Genomic DNA, 21,585 nt, shown 5'->3' on the forward strand with positions numbered 1-21,585 from the left:
TAGGTGAACTACAACTCCAAAACTCAAGGTCATGGGAGTTCTGTGTGCCAAGTTTGGTTCAATCCCATCATTGGTGGAGTTCAGAATGCCCTTTGATTGTAGGTGAACTCTAAATCCCAGCAACTACAAATGACAAAATCAATCCCCCCCCCCCCAACCCCACTAGTATTCCAATGTTGGCGTATCCGGTATTTGTGTCAAATTTGGTCCAGAGAATGAAAATATGTCGTGCATATCAGATAGTTACATTACGATTCATGACAGTAGCAAAATTACAGTCATGAATTAGCAACAAAAATAATGTTATGGTTGAGAGTCATCACAACATGAGGAACTGTATTAACGGGTTGTGGCATTAGGAAGATTGAGAAACACTGTTCTAGGCCTAGATTCTTATTGAAAACAAAAAGAGTTTGTATGTATGGTTTGCATATGCCTTTTATGTTTGTTTTGCGGATGGGGGAAAGACAGGCAGCAAGGGAACAGAGTGACGTGGGAAGGGAGCACTTTCGGGGGATTAAAAATATGCCCATAGAGCAGGTATGGGCAAACTTGGGCCCTTCAGGTGTTTTGGACTCCACCTCCCACCATTCCTAACAGCCTCGGACACTTTCCTTTTCTGCCTCAGCCACTTAAACGGCTGAGGCGGAAAAGGAAGGGGCCTGAGGCTGTTAGAATTGTGGGAGTTGAAGTCCAAAACACCTGGAAGGCCCAAGTTTGCCCATGCCTGCTGTAGAGCTACAAAGAATCTCTCTGTTGCAAAGCATTTTTCCTCCAGTGTTAAAGGTAGCTTAAAAGAGGGATTGTTGTTCATAGTACAAATTTCTCTGAGTTTTTTGAGTGGATATGCATCCATTTGGGATTAAACCTAAACCTAGGAAGCCAGAAACAGCAGTGGCACACTCAAAAAAATGAAGGGCACGTCATGGAAGATGTAACCAGACTAAAACTCACTTTTTACTTTCTCTGAAAGGAAGTGCTTTTAAAATTAGGCATATTAGCATGAAAGACTTTGCCTTGTGTGACATATTTTGAATGTCAAATAGATTGGTTGAGTCTTTGAAGACTTGTGAAGCAGGATGCGTTGCCCTCTTCAACTAGGCCAAGAGAAGTCTTGTTGCTTTTGTTTCTCAGATGGAGGGAGGCAGGTGCTTATTGCTGAACCAAATTCTGAGGACTCACACATTCCCCATCAACCCACTTCCTTCTTTGCCAGCATGAACATACAGACACATGCAAATAAAGACACCTACACAGCCTTCCTCCACTGTAACCTGTTTCCCCCTTTTGTGGGTGAAAATTTGCAAGAGGTCGAATTCATACAATGTTAAACAGTACAATTCCTTGAACTCTTCTGCATTACTGTTGTGACATTCAAATGAGTGATCCCTGGACCAATGTAAATCTCCAACTAGTTAGCTGCTGGTCCCTGGTGAATGTCAAAAAAAAAAAAAAAGGAAGAGTTGTAACCATTGGACACACTGTCCACAACTCTGAAACTGCAGTGGCTACTTTCTTTTTTGTCACTTCTGTAACAAAAAAGACATTTAGAGTCTCTGTGTTGTGGGAAGAATCTCTGATGCTTTTTGTGCACAATAGAAAGTTGTTGCTGCAAATTCTGATGAAGGCACAAGGGATCCAGTGGATCCACATGATGGGTTCTCACCAGAGCAGGAACACCTCTGACCTTAAACACCACACCAGCTTGGTAAAATCAGCAAGCATTTTATTGAAGAATATATGTAGGCACAAAAGTAAAAAATAGCAAAACAGTAAATGTCAAGCTGTATTTTTCCCAAATTCCACCAGTGTTTACGTTTGGGCATATTGAGTATTTGTGTCAAGTTTGGTCCAGATCCATCATTGTTTGAGTCCACAGTGCTCTCTGGATGTAGGTGAACTACAACTCCAAAACTCCTGCACCTGACAACTCATTTTCAGACAGTTGTTCTGAGAAAATATATAAAACAGTCCATAAGCTTCAAAGGAAAACAAGATCCATGAGTACATAAAAATCCATGAAACCACTTCAATCCATGAAACAAGACTTCAGGAAAATCTCAGAGACAAATCTTAGGCTTGGCAAAAACTTGGTATATGAAACTCAGAGCACTTTAAAGCAAGAGCATGATAAAATAACAATGTGGACCCGACTGAGGCAACTCTCTCCCATGAATCATTAAAAAGTTTTTTCAGATCCCAAAACTGAAAGGAAGACTTTTTTCTTGACCTTCCCACCAGATAAAGATTCGTTAACTCTCTTTTGCTGTAGCCAAACTGATCATCTCAGTCTCTGAAGTCTTTGCCTCTGTTTAGTAAAACTTTGTCCAAGTTTCCATTATCTTCTCCCTCATTAACTCCTGCACCTGACAAATCATTTTCAGACAGTTGTTCTGAGAAAAGCTTTGAAGGGCCTCTCCCAATAATGTGGTCTTGTGAATCTTCCTGAGACAGCTCAGGCCTCTCTTCTGAACTTAACTCAAGCCCAAGCAAATCCTCATACCCACTGCCAACAGCCCCAGGCCCACCATCAGGAACATCATCCTCATTCCCATCATGAACATCAACATGAACATCAGACACAATCACAAGCTGAACAGGCTGACATATAATAGGTTCCAGTGTATCCAGTTTAGCCCAATGTCCCTAGAAAGCCGCAAAGTATTGACAGTCATAAGTCCTCTCTGTCTGCCTGTCATTGCGCAGCAGCACAATGAGTTAAACCCTTGTACCAGCAGGAGTGCTAACTGCAAGGTCAGCAATTCAAATCCAGGAAGCGGGGTGATCTGTCTGTCAGCTCCATGAGAGAAGCCTCCCACAGGATGGTAAAACATCCGGGCGCCCCTGGGCAATGTCCTTGCAGCCGGCCAATTCTCTCACACCAGAAGTGACTTGCAATTTCTCAAGTCTCTCCTGACAGGATAAAAACTGCTGGTTAGACTGATAATGTTTAAATGTTGTTGTGTTTTTATGATGTAATTGATAGCTGTATGTTATTATTATTTTATGTTAGGTTTTTATGTATGTGAGGCATTGAATTTTGCCATATATTTGTTGGAAACTGCTTTATTTATTTATTTATTTACTTACTTTATTTATATACCATTTTTCTCAGCGCTCAGGTGACTCAAAGCTTTGAGTCCCATCCCCCCCCCACCCCCCCCCACCCCGGAAAAAAGCGGTATACAAATGAAGTAAGTAAATAAATAAATATCTCAGGGACACACCTCTTTTTCTGAGCACATGGAAAGCCCCTGAGCTTTCCATTTTGTTCTTCTCATATGAGCATGGAGAAAGAAGTTGACTGCTATGGGTTAGTGAATCAGATAACTAGGTCCTGTTAACCTTCCAACCTAATAATAATAATAATAATAATAATAATAATAATAATACACTTTATTTATATTCCACTTTATCTCTCCGGAGGGACTCAGAGTGAATTGCAATACACATATGAGGCAAACATTCAGTGCTTTTTACATACAGTGAACAATGACATACAACACAGAAAAAGGTAAATCTCCAGCGTCTGGAGGTGATGCTCAACTCCGGCCATGGGGAGGTGCTCTTGTTTCATTTTTCCATGCCAAGGAGGCTGTTGTCCATAGATTTCTCAGATTGTCTTGCTGGCATGTCTGCATATCTGCACGGGGTGCCCTTTTACCTTCCCACCGAGGTGGTACTTATTGATCTATTTGCATTGTATGTTTTCAAACTGCTAGGCCAGCAGAAGCTAGACCTGACAGTCAGGAGCTCACTCCGACTTGTGACTTCAAACTTCCAACCTTGCAGTCAGCAGATTTTCCTGCAGCTAGCAGTTTAACCCGCTGCACTACTTCATCCCATCCTTGTTATGTTGTTCTTTGAATAAAGTCTTTAATAACTTTTTAGGCTTGACTCTGCTTCTGTATTGATTAAGCCAGTGGTTCTAAACTTTCCTAATGCTGTGACCCCTTAATACATTCCCTTATGTTCTGGTGATCCCCAACCATAAAATTATTTCCGTTGCTACTTCATAACTGTAATTTTGCTTCTGTTATGAATCGTAATGTAAATATCTGATATGCAGGATGTATTTTCATTCACTGGACCAAATTTGACACAAATACTCAATTTGATCAAATTTGAATACTGGTGGGGTTGGGGGGATTGATTTTGTCATTTGGGAATTGTAGTTGCTGGGATTTATAGTTCACCTACAACCAAAGAACATTCTGAACCGCACCAGCAATAGAATTGGGCCAAACTTCCCACACAGAACCCCCATGACCAAGAGACAATACTGTGTTTTCTGATGGTCTTTGGCGACCCCTCTGACACCCCCTCATGACCCCCCCCCCCCCCCAGGGGTCTCAATCCCCAGGTTGAGAAACTGCGTTAAGCAAAATCGCTCAACTGCTGGCACTAGAAGCTTCTGATCTGCTGAACTGTTGCTACTGCTGTTGTTGCCACTTTACAAATTCTAAGATCCTCCTGGGCGGCCCTCCTATCACTTCGTCACAAGCATGGCTGGTGGGGACGAGAGAAAGGGCCTTCTCGGTAGTGGCCCCCCGCCTCTGGAACACCCTTCTAAGGGAAATAAGACAGGCCCCATCAAACTCTTTTCATAAGAGTTTGAAGACTTGGTGGTTTCAGCAAAGTTTCAAGAGTGACCAGTGCTAGCTCAGCCCAGACACTGTCCAGACACGACCTATCCCCCTTTATATTACCCTGGTCATTCTCCTAACACTCCCCTGGAAATAGCTTTTGTCCCCACTGTTGTCGTTTTACCTATTACAGTACTGTACCCAAATGTTGGTCCCACCTTATTTCAATTTGTATCAGTCTTGACCCAGCCTTTTAATTGTTCTGACCCATTGCTTTTCCATGCCCTAACAAATAGACATGCAGAGCAGGCAGGACTTTTCTTTTAAGATTTATGTGTTGTTGGGTAATTCCATGCTTATGTTGCTGTTACTGTTATTTTTTTTATCATGTTGTGACTCTGTATGTCTTTTTTTGTTATTTGGAAACCACCCTGAGTCCCACCGGGGAGATAGCGTGGTATATAAATATTTATTACTACTACTACTACTATTATTATTATTATTATTATTATTATTATTATTATTATTATTGAGAATTACCCCCAACATTGTTGACCCAAAAACAAGTGCTCGCTCATTTCTGCTGAGGAGCTGAAGAGAGAGCAAATATAGGGAACAAGCTAAGCATTCTGCCTCCTCGTCTCTTTTTCTAGGAGCACAGTGCGTCATTGTGAAAGCAGTAACTCAAATGTGTGTTTGAATCTGAGTTGCTCTTGTGTTGGGTTACTTTCATTCCTTTAGAGGCGGCTCCCAGTGACATGGAACTGATGACCTCCATGATGAAGAAGATCAGTTCTTTGGAACAGAAAGTCAAGAGACAAGCACAAGCACTCCAGCACCGGGTGAAAAAGCTAAATCTAACCACATTTAGTTTACATGGGGCAGTTCAGATCAGTGATGGCTAAAATCAGATTTGTATTCAAAATTTTCTTGATTGTTTTGATATAATTACTCACTTAACAAAACATATAAATTGCTTTACCACAACAAATTATCTGGTGGCTGACAGTAGAACAGAAACATAGTCACAATGTCACGTGAGTTAATGTAGGAAGAGGCAGTCCTTCGTGTACCAAAGTATAAGTTGGGCATCCATTGTCCATTATGAAAAAAAACTCCAAATGCAAAATTGTGAGTAGCTGAGATTGTGACATCTTTGCTTTCTGATGCTTTGGGGGTATACAAACTTTGCTTTGTGCACAAAATTATTAAAAATTCGGTACAGAAGTACTTTTGGACTATGTGTATAAGGTGTGCATGAAACATAAATGAATCTTGTGTCACTTGATGTGCCTTGGGGCATTGGAGAGATGTACTAGTGTTTTTTTAAATTAGCAGAAATAGCCTATCTCAGGTGTTGTTGATTATAATGCTGTATATGTACAATATTTAGAACATGATCATCTTTTTTGTCTCTTGTTTTTGGATCTGCAGGAGAAGAGGATCAAAGAGCTTGAGGAGGAGATACAAATCGTTCAGAAAGGGAGCGGTACCTTACTTCCCTTTATTGTGTCCCCCCCCCCCCCCCCCAACAATACGCAGGTCCACGTGTTGATAGTAGAGGTGTGCAAAAACAAATCTGAATGTGTTGTAACTAGTATCTTTTTCGGATGTTTCTGATTTACAACACATATTCCGATGTGCCTGCGCAATGCGTGTAAAACATTAAGAAGCTTTAGATGGCTTAAATTCTTAAGTTTCGGTTCCTTCGGAAGTCCCTGTGACGCAATTAAAATCCGAAGGGCAACCAAGCCCTGCTGAGAGGCAAAACAAAACTTGTTCGCATGCCTCTCAACCAATAAGGGCTGATGAAGAAGGGAGGGAAAGAGGAAACGGAGGCGGTAAGCTGCCATGTTGCCTTTAAATTGTGGAGCATGTGCCAGAGACGCCATTTGCGCTTGCGCTCTCGAAGGGAAGGGATCAAGGGTGGAGGGTTGCAGACTCAGGCAGGCAGGGAGGGAGAAGACAATAAGACAGACTTGAAGGAAGGGAGAAAGAAAGAAGGCAGTCACTAAGTTTGGAAAAAGAACGAAGCAAGAGAGTCGCTGACTGATTGATTTATCTGTGTACTGTGCAGCACGATGTGTGCTGGCTAGCTGGCTGACTGGGGTTTGAGTTCTGGCTGTTGGCTGGCTCTACCAGCACTTTTTTTGAGAATTACCCCCAAATTATTTCTAATTTGAATTTAATTTTTTTTAGTCTCAAACTCAGTATTCCAGCAGCAAGCCAAGCCAAAATGTTATTGATTATTATAAATCATAATACTGGCAGTTAGCTGTTCTCAAAGTCAAGCAAACCCTTGCCAAACCAAAAATCTATGGATTATTGTTAATAATATTATTCTGTACCATAAAGCATTTGTGCCATCACTTGGCTGCTGAAAAATTTAGGGCAGGTTCTATCAGCTGGCCACTCTGTGTTTAGAAGAATTTCAGCAGGGCACCTACTTTTTTTCTCGGTTTTCAGCTTCACCGCTTCCCTGTGGTATTTCCAGGAAAGGGATTCACTGAAAACAATTCCCAAGTATTTAAATAAGTGGGTTTGTTCTATGGCATGTTGGTCTAAAGTCCATTTGTACCTGGGACAGTGTCTTCCAGAAACCATCACCTTGGTCTTGGAGTAATTTATTGATAAACTAGCTGTACTCACCACACATTGCTGTGGCCAACTTTCCCTCCCTCTTTCTCTCCTCCTTTCTTTCTCCTTCCTTCCCTTTTTTTCTTTCATTCTTTACTTCCTTCCTTGTCTTCCTCTTCCTTTCCTTCCCCCCTTTTCTTTTCCTTCCTCTTTCTCCCCTTTCTTCCTTCTCTACCTATTCTTGGACTGCAACTCCCAGCACTCCTCCTGATCTATCTATCTATCTACCTACCTACCTACCTACCTATCTACCTATCTATCTACCTATCTTACCTACCTGGCGGATTGCTGGGAGTTCAAATCCATGAATAGGAAATTGGAAATATGCAGAGATTGGGATGCTCTCAAAGAAACCCAAGGAGAAGAAAGCTTGCAGCTTGGAAGCAGTGCATTTGGATAATCCTTCTCTTTTAAAGGGCCGGATCTAAGGGATACTGGGAGCTGTAGACCGGAAGAGAGTGTAGATATGCTATTGTATGTTTTGTTTGCCAGGGGGAGTTGGTTTTCCACATGCGCTGTAGCGTCGTTTTGCTTTTTAGGCTTTTTAAGTCCCTTCCGTTGTGTTTTTCAGTGTTTTCGTGAGTGATGATTACTTGTTGGCCTGATAGATGTGTTGTGTCCGAATTTGGTGTCAATTCTTCCAGTGGCTTTTGTGTTATGTTAATCTCACAAACGAACATTACATTTTTATTTATGTAGATATTCTTCTTGCCAATATTTACTGAAAGCATATAGGGCCTCATCACATTAAAGAAAAAATCCAGTTTCTGTCTCCTTCAGAATTCTGGGGTTTGTAGTTTAGGGAGGAGCCTTTAACAGCTTCACTAAACTATAAACTCCAGAATTCTGCAGGAGGCAGAAACCAAATTTTAAGTAATTTTTTCTCTCTAGAGTGATGAAAAGAGATTTTAAAGACCCAGCTGAGAAAGGGACAAGAGCACTAGGTCATCTGCATACATCAGGATTAAAATCTTTCTGTTCCTGAATGCTGGTGAAGGAGAATCAGTTTTGGCTAAACATGGCACTAAACCATTCACAAAGATGTTAAAAAGGGTGAGAGCCAATATACATCCCTATTTTACTCTGCTTGTTGTAGAAACGGCTTCTGTCAGCGAGCCATTTTTGCCAACTCTGACCCTCATTTCTGTGTTGGTGTATAGTTCCTGAATCAGTCTTGCCAATAATATTGCAGATTAGCTGGTCCTAAAGTCAAGCAAGCCCTTGTCAAACCAAAAAAAATTGATTATTGTTAATAATATTAGAGAATTTTTTTTGTCAAAACTTTTTTTTAAATCCCATTAATCAGTAGATGTACTATGAATACTTCTGAACATTGGGGGAATGATTCTCTGTTACCTTGTGTCATTGTATAAAAAATTCAAGGAGATGATTCTTGTATTTTTTTAAAATGTTGTTTATAAAAACTTTGAAAATTCCCTAAAAATTAGTGAATAAACAAATGTTCTGAAATTTGGTGGGCTAGGAGGGAGAGAGAAGCCCTTGAAGTTTCACTAATGACAGTAGTTATTTCATTAATGCGCATATGCAATTACTAATAACGAAATAGTAACAAAAATCCATTAGTCTCGATATAGTAACAACATTTCATCAGTCACACTTTAGACACACTTTAGAAACAAAGTGCCAGCGCACCCGCACCCCCCCCCCCCAGTTTTGTACGTTTGAACCATTTTTTTAATTGATCGCACATGCCTAGTTGTTAGGGATGGAAATGTATATCTGAAAGCCATTCTTCAGATGTGAACATGTGGTTGTGTCAGAAATCTTACTGTAAATGGTGAGGTGTCCTTGTTGGAAGGGCTGTAATGGCTGCAGTTTGTTAGACCTCTGTAAGGAGATGAATCTGGGAGCTGAAACTCCATCAGTGAAATCCAATCTTTCTCTTTTCCCTTCTGAGACAGAGACTGTGTCTGCACTTTTTCCAATTTGATATGTAAGTAATATGGGAAACTTCAAATCTCTTCTTTTTTCCACTAGAGAAAACTTTACCATCAGATAGAACCAAGGAATTGGAAGAGTTATGCCTTCAGCTGCAACAACAGATTTGGGAGATGGAGGTAAGATTGATGAAAGGGGCTATGAAGAGAGGGGCCATGAAGGCAGTTCCATGTTGCCTCCAGTATCATCAGTTGGGAGCCCCCCACCCCCCTCCACCACCAACTGCTGCTCTGAGATCAGAATGAAGAGAGGGGCCAGGAAGGCAGTTCCATCTTGCCTCCAGTGTCATCAGTTGGGAGCCCCCCCCCCCCACTCCAGCACCAACCGCTGCTCTGAGATCAGAGTGAAGAGAGGGGCCAGGAAGGCAGTTCCATCTTGTCTCCTGCACTGTGCTTATAATATAATATAATATAATATAATATAATATAATATAATATAATATAATATAATATAATATAATATAATATAATATATTGTATATACATATAATATTGATAATATTATAATGTAATACAATATACTACTAATAATAATAATATAATATGGCTTTTTATTGTATTGATGTAATGTTTTAACTGTTTATAATTATTGTTACTATGTATTTTATTGTATTGAATTGTAGGCATCAAACGTATGCCGGTTGGAAGCCACCCTGAGTCCCCCTTAGGGGGTTGAGAAGGACGGGGTAGAAATACCCGAAATAATAATAATAATAAGTTAATTATATATTCTATTAAATGTAATATTACTAATAATATTACAGTATAATGTTATAGTACAATGTAATATATAATATTAATATTGTGCTATGGTAATAATATAATATATTGTATTTACTTTTTACTTGTAAGCCGCTCTGAGTTCCCTTTGGGGTGAGAAGGGCAGCATATAAATGTCGTAAATAAATAATAATAAATAGACCAGTGTTTCTCAACTTTCCTAATTCCGCAACCCCTTGATACACTTCCTTATGTTGTGGTGACCCCCAACCATAAAATTATTTTCATTGCTACTTCATAACTGTAATTTTGCTACTGTTATGAACGGTAATGTAAATATCTGATATGCAGGATGCATTTTCATTCACTGGACCAAATTTGGCACAAATACTCGATACACCCAAATTTGAATACTAGTGGGCTTGGGCAGAGGGGGGTTGATTTTGTCATTTGGGAATTGCACTTGCTGGGATTTATTGTTCACCTCCAATCAAAGAGCATTCTGAACTCCACCAACGATGGAATTGAATCAAATTTGGCACACAGAACTCCCATGACAAACAGAAAATACTGGAAGGGTTTGGTGGGCATTTATCTTGATTTTGGAAGCTGTAGTTTATCTACATCCAGAGATCACTGTGGACTCAAACAATGATAGATCTGGACCAAACTTGGCAATAATGCTCAATATGTCAAAATGTGAACACTGATGGAGTTTGGGGAAAATAGACCTTGACATTTGGGAGTCGTAGTTGCTGGGATTTATAGTTCACCTACAATCAAAGAGCATTCTGAACCCCACCAAATGATAGAATAGGGACAAACTACTCACACAGAACCTCGATGCCTTGAAGGAACTTACTAGTGCAAGCCTCCCTCCTACCTTACACACTCTCCTCATCCACACATGCACATCACGCTGTCATGTGCCAAGCATGCCTGCTCTCCCTTCCCCACTTGGAGTCTCAGAAATAGCCCTCCCCTTGTCTGAGAGGCTGGCTGAGAGGCCAGCCAATCACAGCGGAGGAGGGCTTTTGGTGGGAGGGTTTGCTGTCTGTTTCCCGAAAGAAGGAGAAGGACAGGCAAAGAGATCTTCACCCTTCTCTGCCAAAGGGGTTCCTTAGAAATATGTGTATCTGATGATCTTTCGCAGGCTCTCTGAAACCCCCACACGGCCCCTCCCAGGGGTCCTGACCCCCAGGTTGAGAAACACTGGGCTAGAATCTTTCCTTCTTTCCTTCTTTCCTTCTTTCCTTCCTTCCTTCCTTCCTTAGCTTTTTGTTCAACTGTTTCATTCAGTTGAATCTGCATTATCATGGCAATATAGATGGGGCGAGAGTCTCAAGTCTATGTTCAGCTCCTCGCTCTATTGTCTGGGTTGGTCTCTTCACATAACTTTATTTGTTGTATCCCCTTTTCAGAATCTTAAGAATCCCCCATTTCATACTTTTTCCTTCCCATATTTTGTAAATTACCCCCATTTCTCTCTGCAGAGGTTTCTGAATGACTATGGGCTGATCTGGGTTGGAGAAGGAACAGATTCGCCTGATGAACTGGACTCACTAATAGAAGAAAGGGTTCACCCACGGAAACAAAGTATCTGGAAACCAGGTTGGGCGGAGCGAATAACTATCCCAATTTAGATGCATCATTCATAGAGTTTGCTTCAGTCTCTCTGTATTCTCTTCTCCGCTTGCAGTCATTCCAAGACTTGAAATTTACTGGGTTGTTGTGAGTTTTCTGGGCTGTATGGCCATGTTCCAGAAGCTTTCTCTCCTGACATTTCACCTTCATCTATGGCAGGCATCCTCAGAGGTTGTGAGGTCTGATGGAAATTAGATTGTGAATTCCTTGAAGAATAGTAATTTCCTCACAAAACTTCATAAAATGCTCTATAAAAATAACCAAGAGTTTTATGGGAAATAATGCAAAGACATACATGAAGATTTCATAGTCAAGATATAGAAGCACAGTCTTTCATTGGTTATATATCATGGTGGAACTCAGCTTCCAGGGCAGTTATGTAAATCTTTTCCCATCTTAACTTCAATTTGTTGAAATATATTCCATAATTTTATTGGAATTCTAATTCTTAACCCTTATATTCCTGTTGGGTTGCTGTGCATTTTTCGGGCTGTCTGGCTATGTTCCAGAAGCATTCTCTCCTGACATTTCATCCACATCTACTGCAGGCATCCTCAGAGGTTCTGAGGTCTGTTGGAAACATGTGCGGTTTATGTATCTGTGGAATGTCTAGGATGGGAGAATGAACTCTTGTCTGTTTGAGGCAGATATGAATGTTGCAGTTTGTCACCTTGATGAGCATTCAATGGCCTTGCAGTTTCAAGGCTTGGCTTGTTACTGCCTGGGGAAATCCTTTGTTGGATTTCCAACAAAGCAGAAAGCTTTGAAATGGTAGAACGGAAGCTCTCCAAATTACAAGGAAAACCAGCTGATTCCTAATCCATCTAAAATGCACATATGTGCTTTTCATCTTAAGAACAGACAAACATCTTGAGCTCTGAGGATTACCTGGGAAGGAATCCCACTGGAACATTGCAGCACACCCAAATACTTGAGAGTTATTCTAGACTGTGCTCTGACTTTTAAGAAACACTGCTTGAATATCAAGAAAAAAGTGGGTGCTAAAATGCTATCATTTGAAAGCTAAGTGGCACAACCTGGGGATCACAACCAGACTCAGTGAAGACATCTGCCCTTGCGCTTTGCTACTCTGCTGCTGAGTACACATGCCCAGTGTGGAATACATGTCTCCATGTTAAAACAGTGGGTGTGGCTCTTAATGAGATGTGCCGCATTATTACAGGTTATCTACGCCTTACACCATTGGACAAATTATACTGTTTAGCTGGTATCCATCGAGAAGTAGCAGCCAATAATGAAAGGACCAAGGCATTGACATCCCCGGCCCTCTGTTCGGATATCAGCCAGCATGCCAACGTCTTAAATCAAGAAACAGCGTCCTAATGTTGAGAGATACTTGCAGGAACACCTAAGCAAGCAAGAGTCCAAAGGGGCAGACTAAAACCTGGAACCTCAATCAGTGGCTGATACCGCATGAGAAACTCCCTCCTGGGCATACAGAAGACTGGGTGACTTGGAAGATACTGAACAGACTGCACTCTGGCACCACGAGACACAGAACCAATATTAAGAAATGGGGCCACCTTATTTTCTTTTATACTCATGGTTTTTAAAATGTTACTTTTATACTTTGTGAAGACTTAAAGATTATTTTTTTAAAAAGGTTAGGGAAACCCAACAGAGGGGGTGTGGTGTGCTCAAGAGTCAAGGCCTGCCTTACCTGCTGAAAGAGACCAGGCTAAATGGGTGAGTGGCTGAGGTGTGCTCCCTCTTGGGCACAACTTCGGACTGAGGCAGAGATGCAGCATTGAGGGGGGAAGGCGAAGGGGAAGTGTAACCCCGTCTAGCACAGGCTGTAACCCTATACCCTGTTCGGCCTTTCGACTGACCAGGAGTACCTCTGTCTTGTCTGGATTTAGTTTCAATCTGTTGTCCCTCATCCAGTCCGTCAAAGCGGCCAAGCACCGGTTCAGGACCTGAACAGCCTCCTTAGTAGCAGGTGGAAAGGAGTGACAGAATTGGACATCATCTGCGTACAGATGACACCGTACCCCGAAACTCCGGATGATCTCTCCCAACGGCTTCATGTATATGTTAAACAACATAGGGGACAGTACTGAACCCTTCAGGACTCCACAGTACAATGGCCGAGGAGTCGAGCAGGAGTCTCCTAGTGACATTTTCTGGGAGCGACCCTCGAGGAAGGACTGGAGCCACTGCAAGGCAGTACCCCCAAGACCCATTCCCACGAGGCGTCCCAGAAGGATACCGTGGTCGACGGTATCGAAGGCCGAAGAGAGGTCCAGCAGAACCAACATGAAATGAATGCTGTGATTAACGGCACATCTCAATTCCAAATCAAAATGTTACTGAATTGAAATATATGAAAATTCAATTTAGCAATGCATTCAGAAACATTGGAATAGAATCATAAAATATGTAGTATAGCGTGTGTTGCTTTGACGTCCAGCAGATGGCACTGTTTTTGAAAAAAACACATTTTTACCTGTCACAGGTGTGAAATCTATACAATAGTAGGTATGTGAAAACATAAAAACATGCGCCTATTCAAATGCTACATTGTGTCAAAATTTCAAAGCATTCAGTGAAAAATTTTGGGAGCTGTAAAGTTTTGAACAAACGAACATTTACATTTTTATATGGATATATGTGGGGTCCTATAAACATTTCCTGGACAAAAACAGGTCACAAGCTGACAACGTTTAAGAAGCCCTGGTCTTCTATGACCTTACGGTGCAGCTTCAATGCAGAAAGAATACAGTTTGACACCAATTGCCATAACACACTTCTACTGAATCCTGGGATTTGTAATCTTTGGATAGGAGGGGGGAAAGTTGTAGTTAAATAACAGAATTTGAGGATTACTTACCTCAGCCATTTGCTTACTTTTAGTAATGCCATGTTTCTTTGCTGTAGGTGATAACATCTATTCGGGAACCCCAATCAATTTGGATTTGATTTTTGAAAACCTGAAAGACTTAAATATATTGGCCGGAGAGGGCATGTCTGAAGTTCAACACACAGCTGGTGGTGCTAGGCTGAGGCAGCTGGACACAATCCCCCTTACCTTCTATCAGAACGGGATTGTCATGTTCAACGGACCTTTCCGGTCATATGAGGAGCCTTCCACGCAGGTATGGATATGAGCTCAGAAACACTGAATTAATGGGGGTAGGCATCTCTGTCAGTAAATATGTGAAGGGAGACCTTTTTTGGAAGTCCTGATGTTACAAATTGTCTATTTCATGGTAAGAAAATAGTCCAGTTTGGCGTTTTGCAAGTTTCTTGTAAGAAATCAGATTCGAGATCCAAATTGCATGCTAACAATCCTAATTAGAGAAGCCAGGTTTCTGTCGAACTGCATTGCTTCATGTTGATCAGAGATACAATCTTTCCTGAAAGACAGAGCTCAAGGGAAATTGCCAGTTGACTGACTTTTGTGCTAAATCATTGGTCCATGCAGCAGTTTTCCATTTTGCAGTGATGTTGCTCAAAACAACAAGACAAATAATAGTAGTGTTTAAATGCATACGTCTGCAAGATGCTTCAGTTTGGGGTTGGGGAAATGAACAATAGACAAAACAGAATAGAAAAATGTCATTTAATTCAAAGCCAAGTACCTATGTAATCTGAGGTGCAAAGGTGTGCTGGGTAGGAGAGTCAAAATGTGATCATTTCTGTAGGCTCCTCAACAGTTACCATATATTCCGGCATATAAGATGACTGGGCATATAAGATGACCCCAACTTTTCCAGTTAAAATACAGAGTTTGGGATATACTCACCGTACTCCAACACAACCAAATAAAAAATTTAAAAGCATCAGATTTTATTTCAATACGGTAATTTTCCTATTATTGTACCTCCGATTCTGCCTCTCAGATCTTGCACATGCGCACCTGCACCACTCCACTGCAGTCTTCAGGAGCGAGATCTGAGAGGCAGAGGAGGAGGTACGGTAATAGGATACAAGGGTGGGCCAGACAGGTAAAAGAGTTGTGTTTTTCTGGGCCCAGAGCCACTCTATCTCTTTCTTTCATACCCCGGGTGCCCAGGATGCCTGCAGCTTGCTCCGCCCTTCACTTACACCTTCCCGGTGAGGCGCCCCTTCACCTCACCATCGGGACCGCATTAAGTCCACGAATCCTGATGAATGGATTTTCTTCTACCTTACTTGTACAGCGTCGCCCTTAATGCTTTCATACAGTCGCTGCATATGGCAGGGACGCGGCCACTGCCATTTTTGAGCCCCCCCCCCCCCCCCCCCCAATATGCAGCAACCACAGATTCTCTGATCTGGATCGGAAGTTTCAGCCCCCGCTCTATAAGATGACTCCCACGTATAAGACGACTCCTACATATAAAATGACTCCCATGCATAAGGCTACTCCAGCGTATAAGATGACTCCTGGCGTATAAGACTACTCCCGCATATAAGGCGACTCCCGCGTATAAGACAACTCCTGACTTTTGAGAAGATTTTCTTGGGTTAAAAAGTAGTCTTATATGCCAGAATATTCGGTAGGTTAAATGAAATGTATTGTGGCGGAATATTGAGTTGCAGGAATCAAAACAATCTCAGAGATCATGGAACACTTGGGTAGAACTTGGAAGGTTCCCTTTTCGGACTACAACTTCCAGATGCCCCTACTCAGCATAACAGTAGCTATGCTGACTGGTTGATTCTGGAAATTGTAGGCGATGATTTGCCTTTGAATAGTTAAGGGATTGAACAGAATAACAAAGAAGCAAAATATGCAGTCCAACAGTTCATGGATGAAAGGAAGTTCAAAGCTGAAGCACACCATGTTCCATTTCTGTCTCTTCGGGGCAGTAATTGGCAAAGGGGTGATGTGGGGATGCTGTCAGAAGGAGTAGATACAAGGGGTGTTCATTAAAGATTTCCTGACCCACTTTCTGTGGTCTGAGAGCAATGAAACTAGGCACAGTTATGAGTCCTTCTCTTCATCGGTGCCACTTAGGGACATACACTTCTCCCATCTTTTTAAGCAACTATAAACACTCTGCTTGTAGAACTCAACAGGTTGCTCCAAAAGCCATGTTGTGACTTTGGAAATCAGAGTCCCATCATCTGAAAAATGCTTGCCCTCCAAAAATAACTTCCTTGTTGGAAAGAGGTGGAAGTCCAATGGTGCGAGGTTGGGTGAATAATTTATTTACTGTATTTATACCCTGCTCTTCTCAACCCCGAAGGGGACTCAGAGCGGCTTACAGATTATGGCAACATTCAATGCCGCATCATACAACAAATAATAAATATAACATATCAAATTATAAAACAATTAAAACATAAATGCAATAAGTACAACAACAAATAATAAATATAACATATCAAATTATAAAACATATAAATTCAATAAAACATATTAAAATGGTTTTAACAGAGCAGATGTTCCATCAGGGGAAGAATAAATAAATAAGGGGGATGCCGTAGAATTTCAAAGCCACACGAGCATGCTTCCATTTGGGCAACAGGTGAGTTGTGAACTGGTGCATTGTGTTGCAGAAGGCAGACACCTTTGGTGAGCATGCCACATTGTCTCTTGGTTTTGATAGCCTCTCGCAATTTCCGCAACAGTGAAGCATAGTATGCCCCGGTGATCATGGTGCCCTTTGCTAGGAAATCCATCAATACTACTTCGTGCTGGTCCCAAAAAATACTGTGAACTTGACCTTGCCTCCCAAGAGTTGGGCACATGCCCTCTTTGGAGGTGATGAGTCATGATGCTTCCATTGTATTGACTGGACTTTAGTCTCAGGATCAGAATGATGGACCCAGATTTCATCCTGTGTGATCAGTCAGTTTAAAAAGTCCTCCTATTTTCCATGGCACATCATTGTCAATACAGCCTGAGAGCGTTTGACTCGTTCCTTCTTCTGGAAAGTTGTGAGCAGCCGGGGGACCCAGCGAGCGGATACCTTATGCATGTGAAGATGGTCTTGGATTATTTTTTCACAGACCCCACACTCATCTTGACATTTTGGGCTAGATGGCGGATGGTTACATGGCAATTTTCCAAAATGACGACCTCCACTTGATGGATGGTGTGTTCATCAATAGCAGAGTCGGGTCACCCTGGAATTGGAGCTGTTTGCACCAAAGTCCGACCACATTTGAATTGACAATGCCAGTTCTTGACTCCATCGTATGATGGGGAATCATCACCATAAGTCTCTTTCATCTCATTGAACGTCTCCTTTGGTGTGTGGCCTTTCGAGTAAAGGAACTTGAGGACTGCTCTGTATTCCACTGGGTCCATTCTCAAACCTCACACCACTGTCGAATCAAGACTGTTCTTAGTTCTGAGTTGTAAATTGGCACGTAACCTATAGAGACATATAATTACACATGTGCAGTTTCAGCATCCCGTGATAAATAGAAGTGGGTCAGGAAATCTTTAATGAATGCCCCTCATAAATAGCTTCTACTGGGAATTTTATACTACCAGGCTGTGGTATCATGGCAATAGTTTTGTTTAAGAAAACAGATACATACTATTATTGGAACAATCACTTTCGCACCTTATTGCAATTGTACTATGCGGGCACATTGTTGCTGCAAATTCTCACAATCACTCTTCTGAATAGCCCTGCCCAACCCATAAGATGTGCACTTGTTAAAATACCCCCCCCCCCCCGTTTTGTAATTGCACTTTCTCAGCAGTGCATGAAAAAGTCCTAGATTAAAAGAAAGGGATTAGAACAGTGGTTTCTCAACCTGTGGTTCCCCAGATGTTTTGGCCTTCAACTCCCAGAAATCCTAACAGCTGGTAAACTGGCTGGGATTTCTGGGAGTTGTAGGCCAAAACACCTGGGAACCCACAGGTTGAGAACCACTGGATTATAACTTTCTCCCAAGTAGACTGCAGTTTGATTGTGTCTGAATGTACAGTAGGTGAGGGCCCAAAACAGATAGTAGATTAGTAGCTTTTCTCCATTATAGCATCCAATGTGTGATCAAAGGGTCATAAAATCACAGAGTTGGAAGAGACCACAGTGGTCATCCAGTCCAACCCCATGCCATGCAAGAAAAGCACAATCAAAGTACCCCTCACAGATGGCCCTCCGGCCTCTATTTAAAAGTCTCCAAAGATGATTGCTAAGATTCTTTACAAATACGTTGACTTATGTCAGGAATTGACGATCTATGGCTTGTGTGCTCCATGTGCCCCACTTGTGGCTTTGTTTGTGGTTACTATTTCATCCATTTGCACTTGATGCCAAGATTGTCCTATTGAAATTTGGTGGTAGCACACCCCAACTTTCGTCTTTCTATTCTGAAGAGATGGAAGCAGTCTGCTGCCTCTCTTCAGGTCTATGATGCCCTTGTACCCAAATAAAGATCTGCTATAGTTACCACCAGGTTTTGATGGCAACTATAGTGACAGTTGTACCTTCAGCAGTGGCCTTTGAATGTCATTAGTTATGGCTTGTGGGGGATCCAGTATAAGCTCACAAGGAATTCCCTACCCCTTGGTTGGATATTTCTTCTATTTATTTTAAGGGCACAAGAAAACTAGCAAAGCTATTCAGGTGCAAATAAAATATAGAAATTGTATTTTTGTGTGCTTTTAAAATCTATCTAGAAACTTACAGAAAGAGAAGAGGTGGGACCTGGTTTTAAAAGCAAAATGAGAACACGTGGGAGGAGTGCATAACCCCTGCCCTGTGTTTGTGGCTTCCTGCCTCATAAACCTCATTCTCTAAGCACTTTTTGAGCTCACAGAGTTTTGATACTGGAAAGAAAGCCAATGAAGTAACCTAGGGAGTAGGGGAGAGTTGAGTACACCTTATCCCTGTGGCCTTTTGACTAGAATAATAATCCATCTTCTTGTTCTCATTCCTTTCCCCATGTCGGGGGAGTGGGCTTATTATCAAAAACCCTCCTCATAAATGTGCAACAGAGTGACTTATTAGTAGCAGCGTGACCCAGCACCAGTAGCCAAAAGTGACAAAAAGAAGAAAAACACATAAACCAATGTTATCTCTTCCATTGGAGTCTTATCTTTGTAGTAAAATAATATGGTTGCACTATTTATTTATTTATTTATTTTACTATATTTGTATACTGGCCTTTCAGCCCTCAGAAGAACAAGGTTTCCATAACACAAAGTTATTTATACTTCCTTCTTTGCTTCCATGCTGGGCTTCTTCCTCATGCAGATAAACAGCTTTGCTCTCACATAGAATTCTCTCACACCGAAATTACACAGGAGTGTCACATAGTAACTTTACACACAGCTTTACACACAAGGCCTTCAACCTGGGGCTTCTTTCACCAAAGCTTCTCAGACCAGGCCTTCTCACACTCGGTCTTCACATAGACTAAGGTCTACCTCACACAAAGGATTCTCTCACAGACTAAAGCCTATCTCACACTGTGAGGCGTTCTCTCACAGATGAGAACTTTCTCCCACTGAGGTTTACCTCAGACTGACGGCTACTAAGCTACAGGCACACCTGCTTATGTAAGAACTGCAGCTTTTGCTGAATCATCAATTTAACCCTTTGTAATTAAAAATACCTAGTTAATTTTTAATATTTCTGACACACACGCTCGCGCTCAAATGTGCTTTGGATTGTTCTGTGTTTGAATATGATAGGAGGACTGCCATGCTCCTGTTTACTGTGCCCATTACTCCATAAATGATTTACAAGCTGAAGAGGAAGTCATGCAAAGCAAGAAGGACTGCTGGGTTTCAGAGGGTTTTCATACTACATTCCAGAGTTCTATGCTTTGCCTCTGGAGCCCACTCCACCAGGCCGCCTTATGAGTGCTTCTTGCTGCTGCTCCTACACAATGAACAAGTTATATGGATTCTTCGCCACATGTACATTCTGGAATTTTGAATGCCATTATTCATCTTCTGTGAATATAGCTTGCACTGGCATGCACTTTTCAGAATTTCCCTTATGGTGAATGAGTCAGATAACCATGGGCTGAAAAAATGGAAACAGCAATCATTGTTGTTCTTGAGCTATTTAGCTTCATAGCAAGCAGGGCCGTAGCCAGAAAAAAAATTCGGGGGGGGGGGGGGGGGTTGAAACTTTTTTTAGCAAGTCATGAAGATTAGTTTGATAACACAAGAACAACAACATTTTTAATACAGTCCAAAGACCCTTATTGCTCTCTAAAAGGTATAAGATACAAGGAATGCAAGGTTAGTAAGGCCAAAAATAGCCAAAAGATAGTTGGTTTTTTAACCTGAAAAACTTCAGGGGGGGGGGGGGTTCAACCCCTAACACCATCCCACCACCCCACCCCGGCTACAGGCCTGATAGCAAGGTAAAATTAATTAAGTAAACTTGTGGTATATAGGCTCCTTCTCCATAGAGAAGTTCTAAAGTTCTCTTGTAGGAGAAATGTTTCATCCCAATAACTACAGGCTCCTTGTTCAGGGGAAGAATGGATTTTGCTTTTAAGCTTTCTATGTATACATACATTCATACACACACACACACACATACTATATTCCATTTAGTCTGGCATGTATTTATTATATATCTATTCCACTTTTTCAGTGGAATTCAAGGCAACATTATTATTATTATTTATTATTTACAGCTTTTATATTCCGCCCTCTCACCCCGCAGGGGACTCAGGGCGGATTACAGTGTACACATATATGGCAAACATTCAATGCCAATTTTTGACATACAAACATATACAGACATAGACAGAGGCTATTTAACTTTTTCTGGCCACCAGGGGAGCTGTCGCTTTCATCGTCCATCTGCGACGCTGATGAAGCACTTCCGCATTCCCCGCATGCTTCCCCGCTGGAATGCTGTGCTGGAGTCTTCTTTATGGCCTCATAAATCAGTTAATTATAAGGTGGTACCTTATTTTCCTACTTGACAGATGCAACTGTCTTTCGGGTTGCAAAGGTCGACAACAGGCTACACACAATTGGTTGGAAACCCACTCCAATCCAGGCTGGCTTCGAACTCATGATCTTTTTGGTCAGAGTGATCTTAATGCAGCTGACACTCAGCCAGCTGCGCCACAATCCCGGTTCAGAGTTCCCCAGGCAAGCA

At 41.6% G+C, this 21,585-nt stretch overlaps 1 protein-coding gene across 2 annotated transcripts in view; it reads left to right on the forward strand.

Moving 5' to 3' along the window:
- Positions 1-21,585, forward strand: part of UBXN11 (UBX domain protein 11) — a 45,718-nt gene that overhangs the window by 6,694 nt on the left and 17,439 nt on the right. For both annotated transcript variants that reach the window (XM_060784475.2, XM_060784476.2), the window contains exons 5-9: positions 5,328-5,428; positions 6,021-6,075; positions 9,222-9,301; positions 11,395-11,512; positions 14,444-14,661. In XM_060784475.2, coding sequence (XP_060640458.2) covers positions 5,328-5,428; positions 6,021-6,075; positions 9,222-9,301; positions 11,395-11,512; positions 14,444-14,661 — 572 coding nt within the window. The remainder of the gene's footprint in view (positions 1-5,327; positions 5,429-6,020; positions 6,076-9,221; positions 9,302-11,394; positions 11,513-14,443; positions 14,662-21,585) is intronic.

Source organism: Anolis sagrei, chromosome X, assembly GCF_037176765.1.
Source record: "Anolis sagrei isolate rAnoSag1 chromosome X, rAnoSag1.mat, whole genome shotgun sequence".
Taxonomy (NCBI): Eukaryota; Metazoa; Chordata; class Lepidosauria; order Squamata; family Dactyloidae; genus Anolis; species Anolis sagrei.